General features: G+C 34.4%; 1 protein-coding gene across 1 annotated transcript; it reads left to right on the top strand.

Moving 5' to 3' along the window:
• Window positions 1–1,454: 1,454 nt before the first annotated feature.
• Window positions 1,455–25,172, top strand: LOC102809287 (proteasome maturation protein-like). The gene is made up of 6 exons (XM_006824495.3): window positions 1,455–1,513; window positions 6,358–6,455; window positions 19,721–19,781; window positions 21,739–21,840; window positions 23,769–23,862; window positions 24,557–25,172. The coding sequence occupies exons 1-6, from the start codon at window positions 1,511–1,513 to the stop codon at window positions 24,622–24,624; spliced, it is 426 nt and encodes a 141-aa protein (XP_006824558.1). The 5' UTR covers window positions 1,455–1,510; the 3' UTR covers window positions 24,625–25,172.

The following is a 25,172-nucleotide window of genomic DNA, read 5'->3' on the forward strand; positions in this document are numbered from 1 at the left end:
AATATTGTGACGGCGACTTACATGTATCCACTAATAAATTACAAGTATTCAAACTTTGGCGTCGGCCAGTCATCTAGATATGTATTTAAGTATGACCAGTTCCATGGTATGACGAACGGTTCATGACGAACATTCTTACTAGCAATTGTATTTTTTTTTGCAACGCTTTATTACTTCTAAAACGATGTGTTTTTCTCTTCTCATTTGTGAATATCGTTCTGACAGTTTTCTAGCCCAGGAGCTGAGCCTCAGCGTTGAGTGAAGTGAGCAACTGAAGTAGATAGGCCCGATAAGTTGGTCGAAATCGGATCCCCGTCATAACTAATCGCCTGGCTAGTATCCGCACACACACACGCGTCAGGGGTAAAACATGCATTATCTGACATTTGGGACTGTGCCCCTAGTAACAGTCCCTTTAGACGTACCGACGCTTGGCGCTATGGCCAGGCTCATTCAAAATTAAATCACAACCCAAGACATAGTAAAAATAACACCATGAACCATATTATAAAACTCGTGTTATCCATAACTAGTTACCTGCTTGTGTCATAGATAGTAAAATGTAGTTTGCACTCGTATTGATGCGTGCAACAGTTGGCTATTAATCACTAACACACGTGCCAACACGAATATCTGTTTGGAAGCTTTGGAAAGATGATAACTCTGACGTGAAATAGGCGTATTTTTGTTAGTGGCGTCTGGAAGACATCGGTCGGGAGAGGTCATCACAGCGTCGGTAGCGTGTAACTCGAGATCCCAAGAGCACGCTTTTTCTATAATTTTTCGGGAATGAATATTCACAAGCGTCCTCCTCCAAATCTTTTAACTTGGCTACTTGCCAAAAAACATAGAAATGAATTGTGATTGCCATGGTTACAGTGTAAACGATATGAGCATGTTTCTCATATGCTGAACTGGTTCTGAAGTTGAACCCCACGTGTATGACATTACAGACTGTAAACAATATCGACTGGTCACGACTTTAATAGAATCCAAACATCTTTTTCACGACGGATCATGGCCATCCTCGATGGATTCGTGATGTAGCAGTTTTCACAGATAATAAACCCAGTTCGCAACGATACACCGACCAATTCAACTTCCGTAATAATGGTCTCGAAAAATAAAATTATGACATGTCATATGCTATGATTTCTATCTAAATATCAAATTTTAATAAATATGCCAAATACTAGTAGTGAATCATGGTTGTATAAATAATAACACTTGTATGTACTGTGAACAATAAAATACTGTTATTCTTGCTATATAATTTTTGATTAGCCAGTGTCTTTTGCATGTAGTTTGTTTTTCTCAGTTTTGTTGTCCTGAATTTTCAAAATCCTTGTTATTTATAACCAATTTAATTTCTTCCGAGAATTTTACGTGTTTCAATAAACATATAAAGTTGTAAACAGTAAAAAAAATTCGTCCAACTTTGAAGTTGCGTAGTGCATCATGGGACTCCTAGGACGCCGACAATAGCGCATGCGCATTCCAGCTAAACAAAATGGTTGGTATTACTTCACGTTTTTCTTATTTTCATGTGAATTAAGATAGTTTTCATGTTTTGTGGAGGTAATGTGGTTACCGACATCATTCTAATAAGCTCACGGCAACACATGTATGCGAAAACCCACCAGAACTCAAATACAGACTGAATTATGGCTCACTATTCTGGCTCACCGTTACTTGCACATTTTGAGTACTGACTACTGTACTTTACGTTGGTTTGTGCTGAGCCGGGCAGCCAGAATCATACGTCAAACTATTTAAACTGATTTTTTTTTCGTGGCCCGACTCTTAAACTTTTTTTTTAGAAAATGCTAGTAACTTGTGTTTGACCTGTAATTATCATTTCGTGCTCAGCTTTTCTGAAAACGAAGTTAAGTTTAGCTGCAGATTGGTTTTGCTGTGGGGTATTGCATTGAGTTTCAAAATGATTTGTCTTGTATCTTAAGGATGTTGTGAAACTGGTGGATTATATCATAAAATGATATAGGTTGTGTATGAAACCGTATACAATTTAAGTTCTCAAAGAGCATTCAGTCTTCAGAAGTCACTTCACTTTATTACTAGCATGTATTCTGCTGTTATAATTATTATTTCCGACCGTTTTGCTATTGTATTTTCTAGATTCGTTGATTGAATGCAGCATTTACAGTTCATTCAAAGTTGTGTTGGGATTATGTTGATACAGTGTAAAAATGTCAGCGCCAGTGATCTATGTCGGTGTGCAACTTAGCCAAAATAAAAATCATGATCATTTGAACACTGCTATTACAGGAGGTGTAATACATTTGGGGCAAAAGTATTCAAAAATGAGTTATTTGGCTGTTGCTATGGCAGCAATAGGCAAGAATTTTGTTTCCATTTAGTGACGGTTTGATTTGCCTGCCAATATGAAGAAAATCAGCCTCGCCAAACAAATCACAGAAGAGTTAAAAAGCTGTTACTGGTGAAAAGTTACCCCAACTTTGAGGTCAAATTTATTGATGATGAAAAATCACATAAAAAAAACAAATAGTAACATTATGCCCACACTCAAGCTAAGTAGAATAAGCCATGTTTGAGCTTTTTAATCCTAGAATTATAGGATGAAATGCATTTGGCACGAAGGTAATCAAAAAATCAAAGCAATTTTTTAGATTTTACCACCTAATTAGAGTGAAGATGCGACTTGGGGTGCTGAGTTTAACCAAATCAGCCCAGCCAAAAAAATCACAGAAGACTTAAAAGTGACTGTATTCATTGTGTTCATGATGTGAACAACCAATGCATTCAGGAGGTCAGAATAAATTTGCGTTGTGTTAATATAATTTATGTTATGACGTCGGCATCAACTAGAAACCTGCAGACGGGGACAGTCTCCCGGGACTAAAGTCCCTCGCGTGAAATACTTTGCCTTTCCATTCAAATGCCTTTGGTGTTTGAATGTCTAGGATCCACAATTACATGAGGCACAAGGACTGCCGGCAGTCTAAATTAATATGTGAAAATTACACGTACAAAAGTGATTTTAAGGGCAATCCTAGCGGAGCAAAGTGGATCGCCAACATTGAAGGATCTCTGGCGAACCAATTATGAAATATGATATTCAGTATGTGGGGATTATTCATAAAGTTATGTTTATTAACTACCTTATTTACTTAGTTGTTTTTTTCAGTATAGACTAGTTCTTTATCTACATGGTTGGTTATGGTGATTTTTGTGTGTGCAAATGTATGCTCGATGAATTGATTGAGGAATATTTCAATCCCGCTTGTTGCAGTTGTATCACAGGCACCAGTTTCTTTTTTCTTGACAATAATTACTGGTTAACTTGTTGTGTAATCAACTCACTTATGTAATTAACTAGATTTATTCAACTATTTGGAAAACGTGATTCAACTTTGTCAAACCAATGATTGATCTTGTTTCTGAATGATGCATACACAATATAAAGTAAATAGGCTAATGATATTTCTGAAAACTTCAAACTGACTTCAATCCTCTTGACATACACAGTTTTGTGTAAGCTTTCTTTGATATTTTCAAGTTATATAGTTTATTGCCAATTTAAATGTCTTCTATAGTTTGCTATGCATAACCTAATTGTGCTACATGATACCCACTCTCACAGCATAAACAGCAAGTTTTGCTGATTGGTTGTAAATGGGTAACTTGGAAGCTTTGATTTGCAATGGCTGTTATGGCATTCTGCCAAAGTGTACCTTCTGATGTAATTATATGTTATTAACACATATGGTTTTTGACCCTTTAACCCTTGACTCACTACTCATTTGCATTCAGTACATGTACCATCAGCGTCTAGAGTATAAAATTCTTTATGTGAATTCTCAGTGATTTGTCTGGAAAAATTAGTTATTGTCATTTTGTGTTTTGTTTAAAGTGGAGTTATGTTATTTGAAAACTGTAGATTTGATTCATGAAGGCATGCGGAATATTTTATTGTGAATGTTTTGGGACTTATTCAGATTGCTAAAGTTCTTTCTGTGTGTGCGTGTACTTGTACTCAATAATATTTTTTTGTTTTATTATGGTAACCAGTTTTTAGTTTTGAATAAATACAAAAAGAAATTTTCAGGCTAAAAAGTTACCGCTTCAGAGCTAGACCAGAGTGCATTTACTGCTACCTCTACTGGTATGCTGGTTCATTAAAATATAAGAGCATGTGGTGCAAATATAGTAGACTAGGTTAGAAATAAGGAATGAATGAAGTTCATTACTCGTGGGTGAAAGTAAGTCAGGGAGATTTAGATTGCCGTGACTGACTGCATACAATGTCTTATTGAAAAATGATACTAATTCAAAAATCACTGAGCTCTTAAGAACACTTCCTTTTAATTCATTAGTTTCTAAGTAAAACTCAGGTCTATGGGCAGGCAGGCAAGTGTTTGTGTTCTAAAGAACTTGTGGAAACTGGTCTAAATCAAACATTTTTCAGGTCATCATCACTTTACTACCTCCTATAAAAGACCTTAAATAAACCAATCTCCTTTTATTGCTTAGTTTAGGCTTCACTGTACAATTGTGGTGACCCTATTGACATAATAGATGCAGGTCATTGCTCATCAATGGATACATTGTGTTGTCAAGTGTTCAGTTAATTATATTCTCCACATGAGCAATTAGCAGTGCATATTCTGGTAATGCTGTGCTGTATTGTTTTGTATGTGTCTATTAACAAAGGTAAAACTCTTTCTGTGCCAAACTAGTGAGGATTTTTATTAATTTTGTCCAAAACTCTCATGAAAAAAGTGTTGTGAAAATAAAGTTGAACAATTTCATATGCAAGTTTACCTTATCATTTTCAGTAATACATGTCTACCATGTACAACAATGCTGAGTACTGTAAATCATATAATTTTCAATGCTAGAAATTTTCACAATTTTACATGTCTACTGCGGACAACAATGCTGAGTACTGTAAATCATATATTTTTCAATGCTAGAAATTTTCACAATTTTACATGTCTACTGCGGACAACAATGCTAAGTACTGTAAATCATATATTTTTCAATGCTAGAAATTTTCACAATTTTACATGTCTATTGCGGACAACAATGCTGAGTACTGTAAATCATATATTTTTCAATGCTAGAAATTTTCGCAATTTTACATGTCTACTGCGGACAACAATGCTGAGTACTGTAAATCATATATTTTTCAATGCTAGAAATTTTCACAATTTTACATGTCTACTGCGGACAACAATGCTGAGTACTGTAAATCATATATTTTTCAATGCTAGAAATTTTCACAATTTCTTGACTTTATGGACTTTGTGAAGACACTAAAACCCCATGGCACAAGACCCCAAATTTTCACTGCTACAAAATTTCACCATTTTATGGTATGTATACACTTAATGTACACTGCCGTAATATTACAGAATCACTACTACCACATGTAATAAAACAAACATACCTTCAGTGGCTATAACTTATACTTATACTTTATTAAACACATAAAATTCCCCAGGAGGAATTTAAATGGTTACATTTACACTAAACAAAACTAGAATAATACAAAACATTAAGACTAAAGTAATTATTAAAAAAAAAATAATAATAATAATCGAAATAAAAAACATGAATAGTAATATATCTCACTAACAGCAATAATAAAGGTAGAAGAAACTAATGTCTGCTGTTGATCAATCAACAAGAATTGTGAAATTATAAAAATTCACAAAAACTAGAATTTGCAATTAGTTAATAAGTTAGATTTTCAATAGTAAATGAACAAAATCGTTGTGGGTAAAACATGGCTACTGCGTGTAAACTGTGTTAAAATACAATTTTTTTTCCCCAAGCCTAAGCTATGACAGGAAACTTTTCTTGGAATCATGCATTGTGAATAAGTGGTATTACTTGTGACAGGATTGTTGGCATTTTCAACTAAATTAAGGTCATTAACCTTATTCAGTGTTTTCGACTAACGTCAAAAAGTTGATGACCTGCTTGAAGGTTGGTGGCCTGAAATAAACATATACTGGTAATAAACTATGTTGACCCCGAATACACAAAATAGAAACAGATTTTGTTATTAAAAAATTCAGTTTTGATGACACAAAGAGAAATTAGTTGCTATAAAAGTTTGTCATACTCAATAGTTTTCATCTTTTTATCTATTGCTGAAAAGAAGCAGAATTGGTGGGTAGGCATGTCCCAAGGAACTTCTTTTGGTTTGACCCAAATTTCTCAAAATTATATGTGGCTCACAGTATTCCATAAGCAGCTATAGCTTTTACGTCATAGCTATAGCAAGGGTGTTTGTAAAGTGTGACAGCTTTGAATGGGGTTTATTTCAGCATGATTATTAATCCTTCAAATCTTATCTAATCATGACAGAGTCTTGGTTATCCATCAATCGTTCCTCAGAAGAAAGGAGACACCAGTATCTCACCACCACAGGGTAATTATGGTGTACAAGATACCATGGTCAAAGGGTAAGTTATTATATTATCTTGTATTAAATCTAACCCTTCTACAAAATATTGTTTAACCTTATGTTCATGTAATGTAATATTTTGTTTCTGCATCATATCAGTTCATTTTGCTGCTTTCATATATATATACTGTCACAACAGTTGTGTGTTAACTTTCAACTCAGTAAAAGGGGTCAGTTTTAAGATATTTGTCTGTCGGTAAAACAAATCTGATTTCCTTCACTAGTTTTGCAGTGTTATTTTATGCTGCTGCTCACAACTTAAAAAATATTTTCACAAAAAGTGGGCTCACAAACGTTCACAGAAATGGTTATTCACCATTGGTTTCACCATTGGATTTTGTATCTCAAAATTTAATAAGCATATGTAACTATAATATCGGTATTTAAAATGTAAAAACTCTTAGTAGCCATTTTTAGCACCCCTACTGATGTGCCCTGAACCACTCCAAGACTTATAACTTCATCAATTTCATTCCAACTGCACAAATAGATAATAAACAATACATTATGTAACATGCATTGATAAGACTCTTTTTCACAATCCAAGTGTATTAAGAGTGTTTTCCCGAGCCCTACACATGTAATTTTTGGTAAAAAAATAGTGTTTTTGCCTGTTGAAAATACTAGGTAATACACAATACATGACATATGTTGATAGATGCAATTTCCCAATCAAATCCTACTAAAGAGGTGTCTTTGGGTCTGAATTTGTTAATTTTGGTCAAAAAATGTATACACTCTACTGATTCAAATTCTGAGAGCATACACTACTACATGTAAAAGGGTAAATACAGTATTTTGATTTGACACAATAAATTTACACATATTTGTTTAATTTTACTACCATTTAGTATAGCCTTTCAAACATGTGATTTAGTATTGAAAGTAAACCTCCAAGACCTGATTTGCACACACTTGTACATTGTACCAAATACAAAAAAACATCAGAAGAAACAGCAGTGATTTCAATGTTTGGAAATGTTGTCTGACACCAAAATATTTTTCAAATTTTGTCACACAATGATTTGAGTCCTGACAAATTTGTGTGCAAGTTTAAACAAACATTCAGTGCTTTCTTATTGGCCATTTGTCACAGATTATAGAGGAATGTCATGAAATTTATTTTGATATTGACATTTAACTGAGACTGAAACTGAAATCCCAGGAAATGGAGTCTGAGATTGCATCAGAATAAATCAGAAGATTCAGAGAAAAGATCAGTTTACTGGAAAAACACATGTGCAAACTTTGCAAACCAGTGAGGTACCATCTGTTGATCAATATGTACACCATCAAATGTTTGGATTTTGGATTGTGATGAACAAGCAAGTGGCACCTAAAATTGAGTTAGATTGGTAAATACTAGACACTTGCAAGTTAAAGTAAACAATTAGAAAATTAGATCAATCATTAAAATAGAACAAAAATAAAACAATACAAGAAATGTAAAATCAAATAATTATTCTGTATATATATATATACTTTGTATAAGAGACAAGACCCTCCATTTCACTTAAAATGAAGTAAGTGGGAAAGTATGGCCAGGATATCTACTTTTATATTTTCATATTTTTAAATGAACTCATCTTAACATGTTTTATGATTTTACGTTATTCTGGGAGTGATTTTACACTTATTTGCAAAGTGGGAATGCAACTTAAACATTGAAATAACAAAAGATGATGTGCACAACATGGTTTCAGCTGTACCACTGTAACCTTCAAATGGAACCTATCACTGAAATTCTGTGTTTCTTATCACTATGGTACGAATATAGATGGTTTTGTAAGTTGCTCCTAGCCACAGGAATAAAAAAACAAAACTAACACATGTAGATTGTTTTAGTTGAAATGGTTATTGAAATTAATACAACCCATAATTTTATCAGCCTTGAACTACATTTTAAGAAAGCATGTCAACATTGCCACCTATGATAGTACAGATTATTCGTGAAGTTTCATTTTCAAATCACTGTACCCTGCTGATTAACAGTGATGTAAACATTTCTCACAGCATCACAATCTCTGTAAGTAGCAAAGGTGATTTAGGGGAGAGTAGGAAATCAAACGGGCGGTGCACCGCGGTCATTACTGCGGTGGTGGTGGGTGCTCACCGGTAGACCGCATTTTATGCAAATTTATGCATAGATTCCATGTGGACCGCGGTCTTCCGCGGTGGGCTCGCACAGCAATTCACACTTATTGTCAAGACCATTAATGAACACAAGGAACTGGGAAATTAAAAGGATCACAAAGTTCTAATGAAAAATTAAACCAATTTGGCTGAGCCAAAAGCTAGGAAACTAGTCTATAATAGTTGACATTATTTTATTTGCCTGAGCCTTGGAATAAAATCACAAAACGATCCAGAAAGAAGTAGAGATCAACATAATATAAAATATGATCGCATTATTTTGTGAATATATATCATGCATGGTCTCAGAAAATGTTTAGAAAGATTAATGTTTCGCGTAGATCAAATATAATCACGCATAAGTATAAATTCAAAGTGTTTTAATACATTGGTGAGAGTTCGCATTTACGTGAACAAGAACATGCACTCAGAAGCAAGCCAAAGTCGAAACGGGGTGTATCATGGACTTGGTACAACATGCGCTGCGACAATTGAGTGATCATCGACATCATTTTGGGGCGTAATTGAACTTCAAGTACGTTGCGAAACTTGCTACGCGGCGATGCTGACATCAAGTGTGTGTTGACCGAAGTTTGACCCCAAGTCACGCACTGAACTGGAGCGTTACCTTAGCAACCCTTTTCTTTTTTGGTCCGCGCTTCGATCTCGTAAATTTGTTATTATATCCGGCGGTACTGTAATAACACAACTTGTATCCAACTCTGTATTGGCTTTGAATATTTCAACATCGTTTACTTAGTGTGCTGCTTTTCTAATAACGCAAATATGTTTACAGTATTGCATGGGCTCTAAGTATTTCAACTTTGCAATGTATTGCTTTTATAATAATTACGCAAACTAAGTTATTTTTATTATTGTTGGGAAACTAACCCGGGCTATTGGGTCTGTGAATATTTCAATATTACCGACTTGATAATGCGTTGCATTCGTAATTATTACGCAAATATAAACATGGGCGCATTTAAATCATTGAAAAAGATAGTCAGGTCCCGGAGTCAGGTGTCTAACGAAAGTCGAGAAAATATTTTAAATACTTGTGACTCATCGGTGAATTATTTTATTCGAAATAAAGTGAATATGTAATATTAACCATACAATAACATACAGTATCATGCGTAATGTTAAATTTTTCAATAATAAACTCGCTGCACACTTCGATCGCATTATTCGCGTACATTTCGACTGAACTCTTATAACCACGTGTTTGAATTACGTGCGGCAATGGGCAATGACCTCAATGAGTTTACGCACTGACATTTAAATTCGGGCCACCCAGTTTGACGCAAAACAATATAGTTACTTAACATTGTTCAACAAATCGGTAAACTCTCGCGAAGAGTTAACTGAAAGGCAACATCGTTTTTGACCAAAAAAAACCCCAAAAAACGTCAATACAAGATTATGTGTGCGAGGTTGGATTTATAGAACGTACATGACCGCTTAACTGCTTTTTTTTAATAATCATGTCGCACGTGAAACACAGGAGACATTTTAGTTCGTCCATTTCTTGTTTATCGATCTTGAACTTTTTGTCTGGAATGTGATACAGGCAAAGAATAAACATTAATGATACCCACCGTTGTCAAATCAAGAAGAGGATCGAATCAGGAAGGCTCGGCTATTTAAAAATTCGCAAATAACATTCTTTTCATGTGGTAGACTTTATTCAAGTGTAACAAACGTAAGTGAAATGTATGCACGAGTCATAATACTTGTACCTTCGAAAGTTACGACTTTTACTTCTTGGAATTGATGATAAATACATGCATAAAATACAACATTGTTTCACGCAACAACAATTTGTATACAGCATTGGACTTATGGATTTTTATATTAATAAAATACGTGGGCCGATAATATTACCATATGATTAGTATTTAAATGCCAGCGATGCTCGTAACCTGCTTGATTTAAAAACAGCTATTTGAATCAAAGACTCGTGGAATCACAAAGGAAACTGTTAAGTACGTATTTCACACCTTTCCTACGACAGAGGTTGCAACTGGTTCCGGTGGCCACCACGGTAGAGACCCCTAATTATAAGCAGTCCGCGGGTCTCCCCGGTGTACCGCGGAGAGCCGCGGTGAACCGCCCGTTTGATTTCCTACTCTCCCCTTACTTGTCTTGTTGCCTTAATTGAATAAATAGAAATTGAATTTTCAATGCCTGAATTAAAGTTTCACTTGTCCCAGAGTACTGAACCATTGTGGATAATGGTAGGGCCTAAATTTCTGTATTCTGGGGGCATTTTCACAATTTCTAAAGAAAGTGGTGTTCCTGTTAGAGATCTTGGCAAGTGCCGAAACTCGGGACCGAGTCGGCATGTGCAAAAGCGTGTATGTGTATTTCTTAACCGTTCATGAGCGTGATGACTAAATACCATAACAGCAAATGGATATAATTTCAATATAGCAATTATTATTATCATCATATATGATAAGATAATTCTTTATTACAACCGTATAGAATGAATTACATATCTATTTTGGCTTGATATGCATATCGTTTTCCACGTTTTGGTCAAATAACAGATCGAAGAATCGAACGTAGCAAATGTTTCAAAATGATCTGATCTGAATTGTAAAGTAAATATTTGACTATTTTTGAAGGACATCAAAGTATTTAGGTTGGGTATCTAAACAATCACCTCTCTAGCCTGTGTGAACTTTAATTAACATTATTTAACAATTATAATGGGGTAAATAACAGCACTTAACAGGAAAATTGCCTCAAATGGCTGTAAACCAGAACACATGTTTAATGTTGGCAAAATGCCAAAAACAAGGAGGCGAAAGTAGCTCTACTTTTTCACTTTCTCACAGGTGGTTTTTATATGCTATATGTAAATGGTCCTCAGTTGCATTCATCATCCTGTTTGTTGCTGCAGGCCAACATATTGGTGCTTAACGTGATCTTTTCAGTTCATGAAGCACCATTTGGGGTAACTCAGACCCAGATGTCCAGCTGATCAGCGCGTGTCCCACACCACCATGTAGAGACATTCTAGACTTGTTTGCTTCATCTTGCGTCATGTCTGTACAATGCATCAGTTTTCATTTACTTATGAACTGTGCGGTTTAGAATTTAATTAAAAGTTGTGAAAACATTTCACTGTTATTGATAGATCAAAGTATTAGATGTTGGAAAAAGTTAGTCTAAAAACAAGAAGATTGTATTGTTCTTTTGTTCAATTGTTATTACTGTGTATTGTTATATTTTTCCCACTATGCTCAATTTACGCAGCCTGAATGACATGGTTGATGACCCAAACTGTTCAAAAGATCCTTTATTTTGGTCACTGGAATTGAATATTTTTATTAAAGGGTGATGGCCAAACACACATCTCACCCATAATGTTTTCACAGATTTCAATTTTGGTTTCCATGTATTTGTGCATAGTGAATTTCTTGAACTCATCATCACTTGCATGAGCATACCGGGAAGGCTATTTTTTAGGAATCAATGATTGATAACCGTTTTGAACACTTCAATGCTTTATCACTAGATTTTAGATAAGAATTCTGCTTGAATTCCATTTTGTGTAGTGTACAAGGCATGTTCTAAACGTAGAGAAAAAGAAATTTTGTGAAACATGGATGTGTCGTTCTTGATTAAGATTATCATACTAAAATGCCCTCTTCTTTTATGGTTGACAAACGTTGCTTTGCAGATTTGTTTGTGTTGAATGAAAATGTTTATTCTGTGTGTAATACTAGTAAAACAAAAATTAAATGCTAGTAAAGTAAAAGAATAAAAACAAAAATATAGCTGTTCATCACAACCTCAACATCGTAATGCATTGTGGGATACTGTAACACTCTGAAATAGCTACATGCAAATTTAACTCGGTCCATGAATTACAGAGTCTTAATTTAGCTAGTGTCAACTATTTTTAATGTGTGAAAATACTTATTTTAAATCAGTGATGTCTTGAATTATCAAAATTATGGATCAGTTAAATTAGGTAAAATAACATGCTAGCTAAAAAGACTTGTTTACAGTTGTCTCAGATTCATTGCGAGCTTGTTCAGTTTTGATAAGATCATTTTGTTGAAAAACAACACATACAATTTAATGCAAGAAAACATTGAAAGTAGTAGCTTCTACTTTTCATGTTGTTTTGTTTGTGATCATGAATAAAATGCAAAATGATCTTTACTATATTTTGCCTATGCTGGAAAGCTTTATATGGAATTAGCCACACAAATTGTGGTAGAAGCAGTGTTTGAAGTTCTTTCCTCAAGTGGGTGCTTTAAAAATGGTTATAATAAAATGACATGTTGTTAAATATGATTGTTTTGGGTATACATACATTGTATACAATTCAACAATTTAAATAAATAATACATGTAATAACTTTATTGCCTCTGTGTAAAAAGATTTACATAGGATAAGTTTTAAAATAATAACAAGATATATGTAAAAATATTATAAAGAAAACAAAAGAACGTAACTAGTATTTAAATGTTTGTGTTGAATAAATAGAATTTGCAAGTTCTTTATTTATGCCGGGTACTTTGCTTGAGAGCATGATGTACATTGTACTCTTTACAGAAATGCAAGACTTTGTGTCTATCTACTTTTCCTTTTCCCAAACTACACGATGGTCCCATTGGATTTATTTCACAGCCAAGGAATTATCTTGTTTCACATGAATCTCCCTACAGTTTCGTAAACATGATCTCACAGAACGAAAGTGGTAATATAATACAATGCCAACAGATTTTATGCATTCTGCAGTTTCGAATACTCTGTCATTTCACCAATGAATTCTTGATAACCTTGATAATTTATTTCTTGTCCTTCATCCTGTTATATTTCATAAAAGGAATTGGCATTACAATGTTTGTCTTGGAGCAGTTTAACTTTTGCATCCTCTTGTAAACTGCTCTATCTTCTCCAGATGTTTCTACCTGTTATGTAAAATGTTAGTGCAGGGACTGATGTCCTGCTGTGTTTTTTACTACAGTGATTACAACTGCAGGTCTAATCTTAAAATAGCATCACTACAGGATGCAGGGGGTAGCGTGTAGGGCTGGTGTTCTTTTTATCGCAAGGAAGCATGCATCCATTGGGTATAAGTTTCCAGGATATGTGGACAAAATTGACAAGAGACTCGTGAAAATACAAGAGTCGGGTCAAGAAGGTCAGGGAATGTCAAACAGATTCATGATGGTTATTTGTATATTCAATCCAGATTTGGCTTGAAATGTGAGATGGCTTGGCTCGATCTTTGCAGTAAACATGATCCAATCTGATTCGCTTGTCTGTCTGGGAGGGAAGCGTCCTCTATTTTACATGGAGACGCGGCTGCAAAACATGTTCAGACATGCTACAGATGGATTGCTTATATGTTATTGGCTGTATCAGTGATTTGTGTATTTAACCTTGTCTCTCAGCTTTCTGGAGGTTGTAGAATGTCTATAGAAAGACTTTCACATAGTGTTGGGGAAAAAAACAAAGCATAAACAAAATACGATTCTGTTATTTTGCTTGGAGCAAAAGGACAGAATCGTATTTTGTTTATGCTTATAATGTTTGAGTAAATCTACAGAAAAAAAGGAAAAATATTATTTTTCAAGTAAAAGAAATCAGACAAATAGGCTCATGTCATTTATTCCTCCGTCCTACAATATTTTAATTTTTCATAGTGATTATCCTTTATCTCTAAAGTAATGTTAAATTGTTTACATATTTTTCGTCTTTTGTTTTACATTGTTGTACGGTACTTTACTCGAATATATTTATTGTTTAGATATTCATCAGCTGAAGCAAACTAACTCTCTCTGTAGTATCCTTTTATAAGTAAGCTCGATCATTCAGCATCTTGAAGCCTGTGATTTGCTTCAACAAGTCAGTATTCAAGCTCATTCTGTGATCAACAGATGAGATAATAGCCAACAGTTGGTAGGAATCAATGAGTAAATAATGGTGCTGTAAACCTAACATGATAAGGAACATTTAAAGAAGAGAATAAACAAGGCAGACTAATAGCCTAGCTTCCCTGTTCACACAATTTGATACTGAGTCTGAAACGTCATTTCTTCAAGGGAAACTAGGCCAGACTGATGTATTTTGTCAACACTGGGTTTTTATGTATGTGTGAGCATAAAATGCTGATGAGAACAAACCTTTGCTGAACTACTAGTTGGGTATGTTTGTGTGTGTGTGCAAGTAAAAACAGATGTGATATCTCAAAGAAAGAGTAAGTAGTTGAACATTTTACGAGATCACCATATGATGCTTACTGCAAATAAAACTAAAAGCTAAAGACCTGTTGATACAATCAGATTAGTCGTGAGATGCTCATGTTTCAAGTGCTAGATTTCAAAGTTGGTGATAGTGTGGTTAGCAATATTTAGATCATTGTTATTATTGAGTGGTCCTGCTACAGAGATTTGAACTGCACACTGTTTCTATTTGTTCCACCCCATGTCCTGTAGCAACTAATATTGAAATATAATAAATGTTGTGGGGTTGTTATCTATCCCTGCAGACCTTTGCCCGTATGTCACTTTAAGCGCCATGAGCAACTTTGTTCCATGCAATGTCACATGCCCCTTATATTGAACTAATAAAGGTGTCTCAGTGGGGGCTTTTTTTTCAAGGGCATTACGACCAGTGTTCTCCTCCAGACCTCAAAATTAACAGAACATTTTATGGTAGCTAAGGCCAATAACACCTTTAGCCATTGTAATATTTTAAGGTCTAAGTGCAATGGTTGTAAAAAAAACAAATGTTAGTGCTAGGTAGTCATCTCACATGATTTTTCATGCTTAAAATCCGGCAATGTGATCCAGGATTTGTATGAATGGCTCATATTTTCCTACCATCCTAGCTTATCGTCTGCCAAACATGTACATCTTAAATTACATCAGTTACTGCAGCGAGCACTAATTCTCTTTAATGATTTTGACTCTTGACATCATGAAAATCATAGTATCGGTATTAGAATTTACGAGCAGAAATTGTTGCATGTGCATATACAAGGATCACAAATTTTTTTCTTTAAATGTTCGATTCTGTTGTGCAAGGGTGCTGCAAATATGTTATTCGCATAATTCAAACTGTTCGGAATTTGCATACAGTGGGGTCAAAAATCAATATTGCGGCGACTATGTTGTGAATTAAGGTTGAAACCTACTCATAATTTTGGAAGATAATTGGTCATAAATTGCGCGACAATTTTCATTGGTTAACTATCGTTTCAGTCATTCTTTGAAGGATTATGTTTAACTAAATATTGCTACACTACAGCAAGTTATTATCAACATTGTCGGTAAATGTACAGCAATTGATTCCAATGTTGTTGAAGTTGTTTTGCTACAATCAAGTTTGTTTTGATACATTCGCGACACACCCAGACTTCAAGTCGCCGCTCCACTGTCCAATCATGCACTCGCTGACTGTCACATTCACAGCGCAGTAAACAGGGATTCCCGACTCCACCTGCGATTCGCGAAAAGATAGTTGTGCTGTATTTGGAAGGAATATCTTTTGCTGGCATAGTGAAAAGGGTTGGTGTGACAAAATCTACTGCGTATAATATATGCAAAAAGTGTCTGAGTCCATAGCGGATCTAGCAACCGTGTGTCCAAGTGAAAGTCTAGTTTTATTCGCTTTGATTTTTTACCGGCTTCAGTAGATAAGCCGCCAGTCGGTTCACACGGTTGATTTTCATTCTGTTTCATCATAGGTGATGACCCATTCAGAATGAATAGTTTTGCCTTAATTATGCCTCCTGGTGTAGTTGAACGAAGATTGTCGATGACCAACTGTTTGAATCAATGGTTTGTCGCTAAATCCAATTTCTGATTTTCTTCGTCCATAATTTGAATGCGAAGTGCGTTCATTTGCCGTAAAAATGGTATCTCGCTAGTTAGGCGGTCGATAAAACTGTTGTAATCAAAGTCATCACTATGAAACTCAGCTTGTGATATATATATATTGGTATAATTCTTGTATCCCGATAATAAACAAACTCTATAAGTATTCCGGCATGACTGTCAGTCCGATCAGGTCCGAGTTGAAATGCGTTGTGGGTCCAATGAGGGCGACTAGAAGTCTGGGTGCGTCGCAAATGTATCAAAACAAACTTTATTGTAGCAAAACAACTTCAACAACATTGGAAGCAGTTGCTGTATATTTACCGACAATGTTGATAATAACTTGCTGTAGTGTAGCAATATTTAGTTAAACATAATCGTTCAAAGAATGACTGAAACAATAGTAATATGTAAAATCGCAGCGCTATTCAAATAGCATTCGCTGATTCTGTTTCAAACTTTTTTAAATTTCGGCATTCGCATGATGTATGGATGGAAGGAAAACAGTACTCAGACAGTACGCCATCGCATCGACCTCCGCTACGCGTTTGTCGATAATTTCGCTGTACTGTCGTTATACATACTTTGATGTAATAACCTCATAATATGATTTTTTTCAGCATTTGTCACCAGCCTACAATTTGACATGTCACATAATATCTCTGCCATAGGAAAATACATTATAATACTGCCAAAATGGCCACTATCAACTTAAATACAACCATCATTTTCTCAAAAATTAGGCTGGTGACCCAAACTTTTTTTATGTTAATATCCTTATATTGCTCTGGAGTACAAGGCTTCTACCTTAAATGAATCGCAACATCATTGATTAAAAGACTTCTTCATTTGACACTTTCACAAAGAGCCGTCAAAAATCAATGTGTATGGTGTCAAGACTTGCTATCACATTTTGTGAAAAATTGAACATTTTCAAAAATATTGCACAAGTATGACATGATTTCCCATCTTCAGAAGCTGCACAATGTTAACAAGCATTAATATTTCCATGAGAGTTAAAACGACAAATTTTGTTGTTCGTCAGTGTTGAATTTTACTAGGATGGTAGAGTAAGCATGTTTTGATAATTTAATTCATGGAAATGTATTAAAGTAACAGCCTTTACAATGATACTTGCTTAGTATATAATGTTCTCTGAGTACGTACAAGAATATTTAACTGGTCAACGGGTCAAACCAGATTTTTAATATATAAATTAATAGTTTTTACTAACTGGTCAATTGGAGTGCTAAGTTGCTAATAATAACAAAAATGGCTTCCAGATTTTATAAAAACCTACCAACATGAAATAAACATGATAAACCAAGAATGAAATTTTTAATTTAAAAAAAACGTAATTTATCTTGTTCAAGAAAGGTTCATCGTCAATTGGGCAGGCAATTTTGATTTCTAATTTCAACCCTTGATTTACTAGGTATTGGAATACTGTGCTTGTCAAAGTCTCTTAACATATGGAATAAGTGATGCCCCATAACATATGGTATAAAACTTATCTTTTGCAATGTGTTAACATTTATCCCAGCAGTTAAATCAAAAGTCCAGTTTGCCAGTTAGATCTCTCACTAGAAGTACCATTTAATTGCCTTTGAGTTGTATTACTTTTCAAACCAAATTGTTCCACTATAAGTGTATGTATATCACACTGCATGATACATCATCTACTAATATATTATTTGTACAATACTATGGTAATGTTTGTTACTGGGGCCAACAGGTTGTTGAGCTAGTAGTGCACATCATTAGACTAATGGCTTTTCTGTCAGATGCTCATTCACAATAGTGTGTATGTGACTAGTGTATACATTTTGTGTTTTGCATTGTAATGATTAAATGAAGAAAAAAGTCATGTATCTGTCGAAAGCTTTGTTGGGTGACTTAATTCTGGAACAAGTTCACCCCTCCCTCATACTTGTAGGTGTTCTTAATTCCTGCGGTGTGCCGTTCGTTTCTGTCATGCTGTTGAATGCTCCACTTTGCAAAAATGGCTTGCCTTTTAAAAATTGTGTATCACCAGAATTTAAAAAAAAAAAAAATATTGTATTTTCGTCAAAAGCAGTTCCAACAGATGATTGGTAATTTACTTGTGAAAAATTCCATCATCAATATTTGTGAATTCCTGGAAAATTGCATCAGTACAATACAGCATTCTAATGATGTAATAAGAGAATTGATCTGTCATGTCAGAGGGTGTTGTTGCTGGTCAAATAGTGCAATAAAACTTTGTGGCAGAAATTTCTTTGCATTAGTGTTCATACAATCTAAAATATTCAATGAAGATAATGATGAAGCTCTTGATTTAGACCATTTTCCTCCACAGACCCTAATAATCTTTACATGTTAAATTCTGATGATATGTAAATAATATTGTAATGTACATATTTTGTTTCAGATTCATATTTGTAAAAGTGTAATTGTGTAAATAAATGATGGCGAAATTTTATTTTCTCCAAAATGCAATACTCACTCCTAATTGTCCAGGTGGGTGCTGCACCCATCCTCTAAAAAAACATGATTTTTGGAGCAGAGTGCCCTGGTGTTGAGTGAAGAAAATGATTTATGACAGAGATTCAAATACAAAAAATAGCATATGGAACTAGTTTACCGTTTTATACAAATCTCAAGGTACCCCAAAACATTGATCTAAATATTTTACTATTATAGTAGAATGCAACCCATGTGTGCATATTTTAGCAGTAACAATATTTGATGTCAAAATCTGTCTCTGATTATCAATCATTCTAGCATTATTAATCAACAATACTTTTTTGGGTTCACTGTCAATCTGTTTTTGAAAAAAAAATTCCATTTTAGCAGCAGTTTACACAATGAAATCACATTTCCTTATAAAAACCCACTAACAATAATTTTATATTTTATTTTTAAATAGGACACTATCTTTTTCACAATATGTCACAGAACATAATTTTGAGATACATGTATATCCATTCCATAGGAAACAATGGTAAAAATGGTCCTAAAACAGACAAAGCATGCTTTTTTTTCACTCCATTTGGTACATCATACTTTTATTCCATTTTTTTCATCCTCGTGACATGAAAAATCAAAAAATATAAAAATGAAAAAATGACAATATTTTTACTTCTGTATAGCATTCTGCCTTAACAGTATGTAGGTTGTATTCACCATGCATGTATATGAACCAACCACTTTGAGGTACCATTCACACCCAACGCAATTGGACTGGTCTACAGAGGTTACAGCATTGACTTTGATTGACACTGTAAACTCCTTTGTTTTTTAGATTAGGTCAAGTGAGAAGTGACCTGACTCCTTCGCATCCTTTGGAGTTTTCTGAATCCCATGTAAGTAAACTCTATTTCTATCCTTTTTATTTGTTTTTGTTTACATTATTAAGCGTGCTGAGTTCAGATGTGTTTAATCCCTGTCAAGTAAAGTTGGGGCTATGTTTGTTAATTTAAGACACTGCCACTTGAGTCTAATGTGTTCTTGATTGTTCTTTGTCACGATTTAAGCTTGTGGCTTTTAGGGCCAGTTTACACGATCCTGTTTATCTGATCAGATTAATTTGTTTTGATACATCTGACCATGTAAAAATTTGACATGTTCAATTTCATCTGATCAGATAAATCTGATCATGTAAACACCTGTTTTGCCATCAGATGCAATTTGGTCTTATACATGTGAACATATAAACAGACATTTAGGCATAGATAAAATGTTCTATTAAATGTTGAAATCCTGGTTTAGTTTTTTGTTGTTGACATCTCAACATAAAAATGTTAATTACATTGTAGTCCAAAATTAACATAAATTCTATTCTAAACTTTGCATCTGTCCTAATTTGATATTCTAATTTTTAGATTTAGTTTTCAGTTTTCTAGCACAAACCTATGTCACCCCCCCCCCCCCCTCCACTGACTTCCAGGCTGTCACTCCTCAGAAGTGATGACAAATCTCCACAGTCTGCTGTGTACATTTGTCAGGGTTTCCCCTTGATAATTGTATAGTATGACAGTATAAATCACACATGATTATACACCACAACAGACACTGTTAGTCAAAAATAATAAATGATTTGTTTCTGGTCAATGTACATGCAGGTTGAAAAGGAGCTATTCACAACTGTTTATTGTTTCTGCCAACATAGTTTTTCAACCTTATCTAATTATCAAGTTCAGCAAATAGCGCCCTCGTACCACCATAAATAAATTTGTGACTTTAGTTACCAATAGATGGCAGTATTCATTGAAACACAAAGGAACTCTTGATACCAAGAGATGGCAGCTGCTCAAAAGTTAATTATTAAATTGAACATTTATTTATTGAATATTGCTCTGTAAGAGTTGAGTCTGGTTGAATAATACTTCTCACTGTCTAGTTGTTAACTGTTGCTATGAAAGCAGTGCTCACCATTATGGTGTAACTGATAGAATGTTCTGAATATAATAAGAGTATTCATCAGATTATTATTGGATGTGTTTCAGCACCACGACAAACATGACAACCTTTGAAGAGATTCACCGTAACTCATCACCTGCCCCATATACACACATTGGAAAAGTAATGTGCTTGGGCGTAATGTGTGCTTCATTTATTGAATTTAATAGTGTGCCCTACTATAAGCAAGGGGGTATAAGCCAGTACTGAACCCAAAATGACTCTTGTGGTACTATATAAACACACACGAGGTAAATGTTGGGGTGTTCATACTATACTTGTGTGCAAACAGTACCTGGACAGGTGGAAATGATGTTTTAACATGTTCTCAGCAATGCATTGACCAATTCCATTCAAATTTCACATATAGGTAATGTGCAATACAAATGTACATTACATATTTTCACAATCAGTATATCAAAGATATCATTTCAAGTCAAAATATGTCATTTTATTCCTGACCGTTTATGTGAAGGCTTTGTCATTGACTTGATCAATATAGTGATATATTTATTAATGATATGATATGATAGATTCATTCATTTTACATCACTATATTTCCTGGCTTGCTGTAATGCCTCAACAAATCTATTGGACATGTCTCATGATACCATCATTTAGAAAATGTAATGTAACTGCAAAAGATGGTTTTGGTTTTTTTTTCCAATAATCAGTTTTTCACAAAATATGTATGCAGTATATATTCTTAACTTTTGTTTTGGACTCCATATTTGTCACCATGCGTCACCAATAATCTAATATCTCTTCCCTGTCAGTTTTATCCAAATAAGAACTTAAAATGGCATTAGATGTGGATATTTCTTTTTGTATAATGCCAGGTATGTATGTTCCTCATTACAGTTTGGTTCAAATGAGACACAGCGGGAATACTCTATGCTGAGAAATACTCAAGGTCTGCATGCACCACTTCGATTACAAATGGAAAGAAATGCTACAAAACAGGTAAGGCGGTTATTAGCATCTTGACATTACAGAAACAGGTGTATAGATTATTAGTACTTCTTAGTAACACTAATTGTTTTTGAAGCAGCCATTGGTATCAAGTGATATGATGCTAAGTTTCGAAAACGCGGGAATCAAGTCCAAAGTAATGCTAACAAGGCAAGCTAAAAATGCAATGGCTCATGTAAGTCACTTATTTGTAAGCAACATGCTAAGGCCATCTAATGTATGAAATATCATTTTAAAACAAAATGATCATATATATCAGGAAAACTTTAATTTGGTTTTGGAAATATAAAAAATTATCATGATATTTCATGTTATTTTCTTTCCATATATTATGTGGCTGAAAAGGATTGAAAATTGATTGAGGTAAACAATGTGGTATTAGCCACTATGATGATTTTAGCTCAAATATTGTTCCATTACTGACACCATAAATAGATGATAATTATGACAAACACAATCACACATGGTTGTTAATTACTCTAAAACCTTTTTGATTGGTAACACTATTGGTACTAATCATTTAAATATCAGAAGTACACTTTGAAAGAATAACAATATGTTACCTGCCAGGTATAAGTACAACAATAATAGATTTGCAGATTTGCAGCATTTTAAGAACCTGATCTAAATAATTTGAAAATTATGACTGCAGAGTGTGAGTCGGAGTGTGCAAATCTTATTCTAGGTCATTTTCACTGCTCTACACCAAAATGCCAAGAATGCCAGAGATGTATCTGTGATACAAATAATTTGAATGATTCTGTATACAATAAATGCAATTATTCATTTGCATGTACTATTAAAAATGTGTTTCTAATAGAACAAATAAACTACTGTAGTTGTCCAGGTAAGCGCCCAGGGTCCTGAAAATGGAAAATTGCCAAAAAATAGGGGTGGCCATATGCCCGGACATCCCCTGCAAAAAACAAAATTTTGCGAAAATTGACAGATCGAACTGCGGCAGGGAATGGCAAATGAAAACATACAATGGAAATAAAAGAACAATATGTAACATTAGAAGTATAACAAAAATAATTTATTGCTTTAATGTGACAAATAAACCAGGAATAATAAAAATCAACAGTTGCCCGCCGCAAACATAGCCAATACGCATGAACTCAAAATGAACTAAAATGTCAAAATGCGTAAAATTATTTCCGATTTTGACAAATACCGATTCAACTGGCATACACAAACAATAATTATTTACGAATTGACACAGTAAAAATTACGAAACTTCATGACATGATCTCAATTTCTTTATTGTATCAAAGTTGAGGGGTTGGCCTTTGCCCGGGCATAGCCGCTTACCCGGACAATTACGGTACAGAACAAAGTAATCTCACAAGCAAAAAAAATGCAATTCCATACATTAAGATGCTGATCATTTTTGTGCCAAAGATGTTTATTTTGTATTGTGGGCATCCAAATTGCTTTTCAAAGTTTACAAAATATTTTCCATAAATAGTTTCCATTCGTAGATTACAAATCACCTCTGAGGGGTAACAGTAAAAGAAATGTATAAAAATGCAACAAACTGTGTGGCGCGTATCGCGTGGACGGGTTTCATGCTCTCTGCACGTAATAAGCTCGGTTATTAAGCATCCTTTTTTGGGGATGCCCGGTAGCCGAGGGGAAGACGTGTAGTGGCATGAAGCTAGGCGATTTGGTGCCGTACGCGAGCGCCGGTTCGAGTCACGCACGCAGTACGTATTTACTATAATTAGACATAGTCTTTACCTTGCCGTTTATTCGGTGTTATTTGCCACGAACAACTGGCTTATATAAAATCAATCCTCTTATCGCACACTCAGTAATTTAACCACCTGAGAACTTGAAACACATCTATTACATGAATTGGGATCTGCACATACTGCCATACAATGTATCTAATTGTGTATGATTCTTGTCTCCATCAGATTCAGAGGTTACCATTCCTACCAAGTTCTAACATAGCTTACAATACTTTGATTGGTAGAGATGAAACAATTGATTTTGAAGATATATTAAATGGTATGGTTTTTTTTTTATTAACTTTTAAGAGAAAGTGCTGTAAAACCATTTATTTTCACTGGCATTTAATTTCGCTATTTTAATGCTTCACTGGGTTCACAAATTTGGCTTGGAAACAGAGATTTCTAGTGTTATTTTAGATTAATTTAGGGGATTTTACTTGTCAGCGAAAATAGCAAAATTGAAAACAATTAATGCTTTTACAGTACCACAACATGTGCGATATGGAACCCATAACAATGTACACAATCAGACATTGTTTGTTTACACAAATTTTGAACATGCAGGGAGAAAATGCATGGGAACTACACTACCCTTAATCTAGAATAGTGTAGCTTTTTGGTGTTGCTTCTTAGATATCTAGATTGTTTTTCTCTAATTGAACATTGAGCCTAAGCATAGCAAGGCAGTTAATAGCAACCACCAATAAAAAGCAAACTGTCCACTTAGTCCAGCCTTGCATGTGTATAATATTGAGGTTAAGTCTCCTGTCAGTTTGTGCCCCATGCACTCCTATTGTTCTCAGTGTTTCTACTAAGTGACTCACTGCATTCTGTCATGCAAAGCCACCTGTAACATGCTGAATCTGTGTAGATAAATAGTATTCATGTACAAAATTAGCCTCAGATAAGGAGAGAATTAATGATGTACAATTTTCATTTTACTCACAGTATATTATAATATTCTCTTTCAGCTCCTGGTGATTCAGAAATAGCTGGAGATCCCCATATTGTGATGGAGAAGAGACTTTCTATTCTTTAGTAATGGAAGATCATTCCTCATAGTTGTATCATGGCCCTTCACACAACTCTGACCAATCCTGCAGTAATTTGATCTATTAGAATCCCATCTTGATGAGTTTATGCACTAACAAACACTTCTGATACATTTAAACGAGGATAGTTTATGTTCATATGTAATCCTATTCAGTTTGTCAAACTCAAGAGGCAAACCAGTCTTACATTTACTTAAATCTTGTGTGCTTCTACCAGACCAAATGTTTATGGCGATGATGACCTTAAATGACAGGATGCAGAGTTGTAACAGATTCCACAGAAACCTCCCTATGCAGATAAACAGTTCTGTCATTAATATCTGTATTATTTATGACATTATGGAATAAAATACTGCCTGAATTTTGTAGCATCATAGTCTCGTGGATCACTGTATGTTAAATATATATGTATTATTTATATTTCATTTCAGTTTCTTAGCAAAACACACCCAACTAAAATTCAAAATTTTCATGTTTGATCACATGTTATCAAGTTTGTTTCACTGTTCTTGTTCAAATAAAAAATTTAAATGTA

The sequence above is a fragment of the Saccoglossus kowalevskii genome, chromosome 4 (assembly GCF_978046115.1).
Source record: "Saccoglossus kowalevskii chromosome 4, keSacKowa6.1, whole genome shotgun sequence".
Classification (NCBI taxonomy): Eukaryota; Metazoa; Hemichordata; class Enteropneusta; family Harrimaniidae; genus Saccoglossus; species Saccoglossus kowalevskii.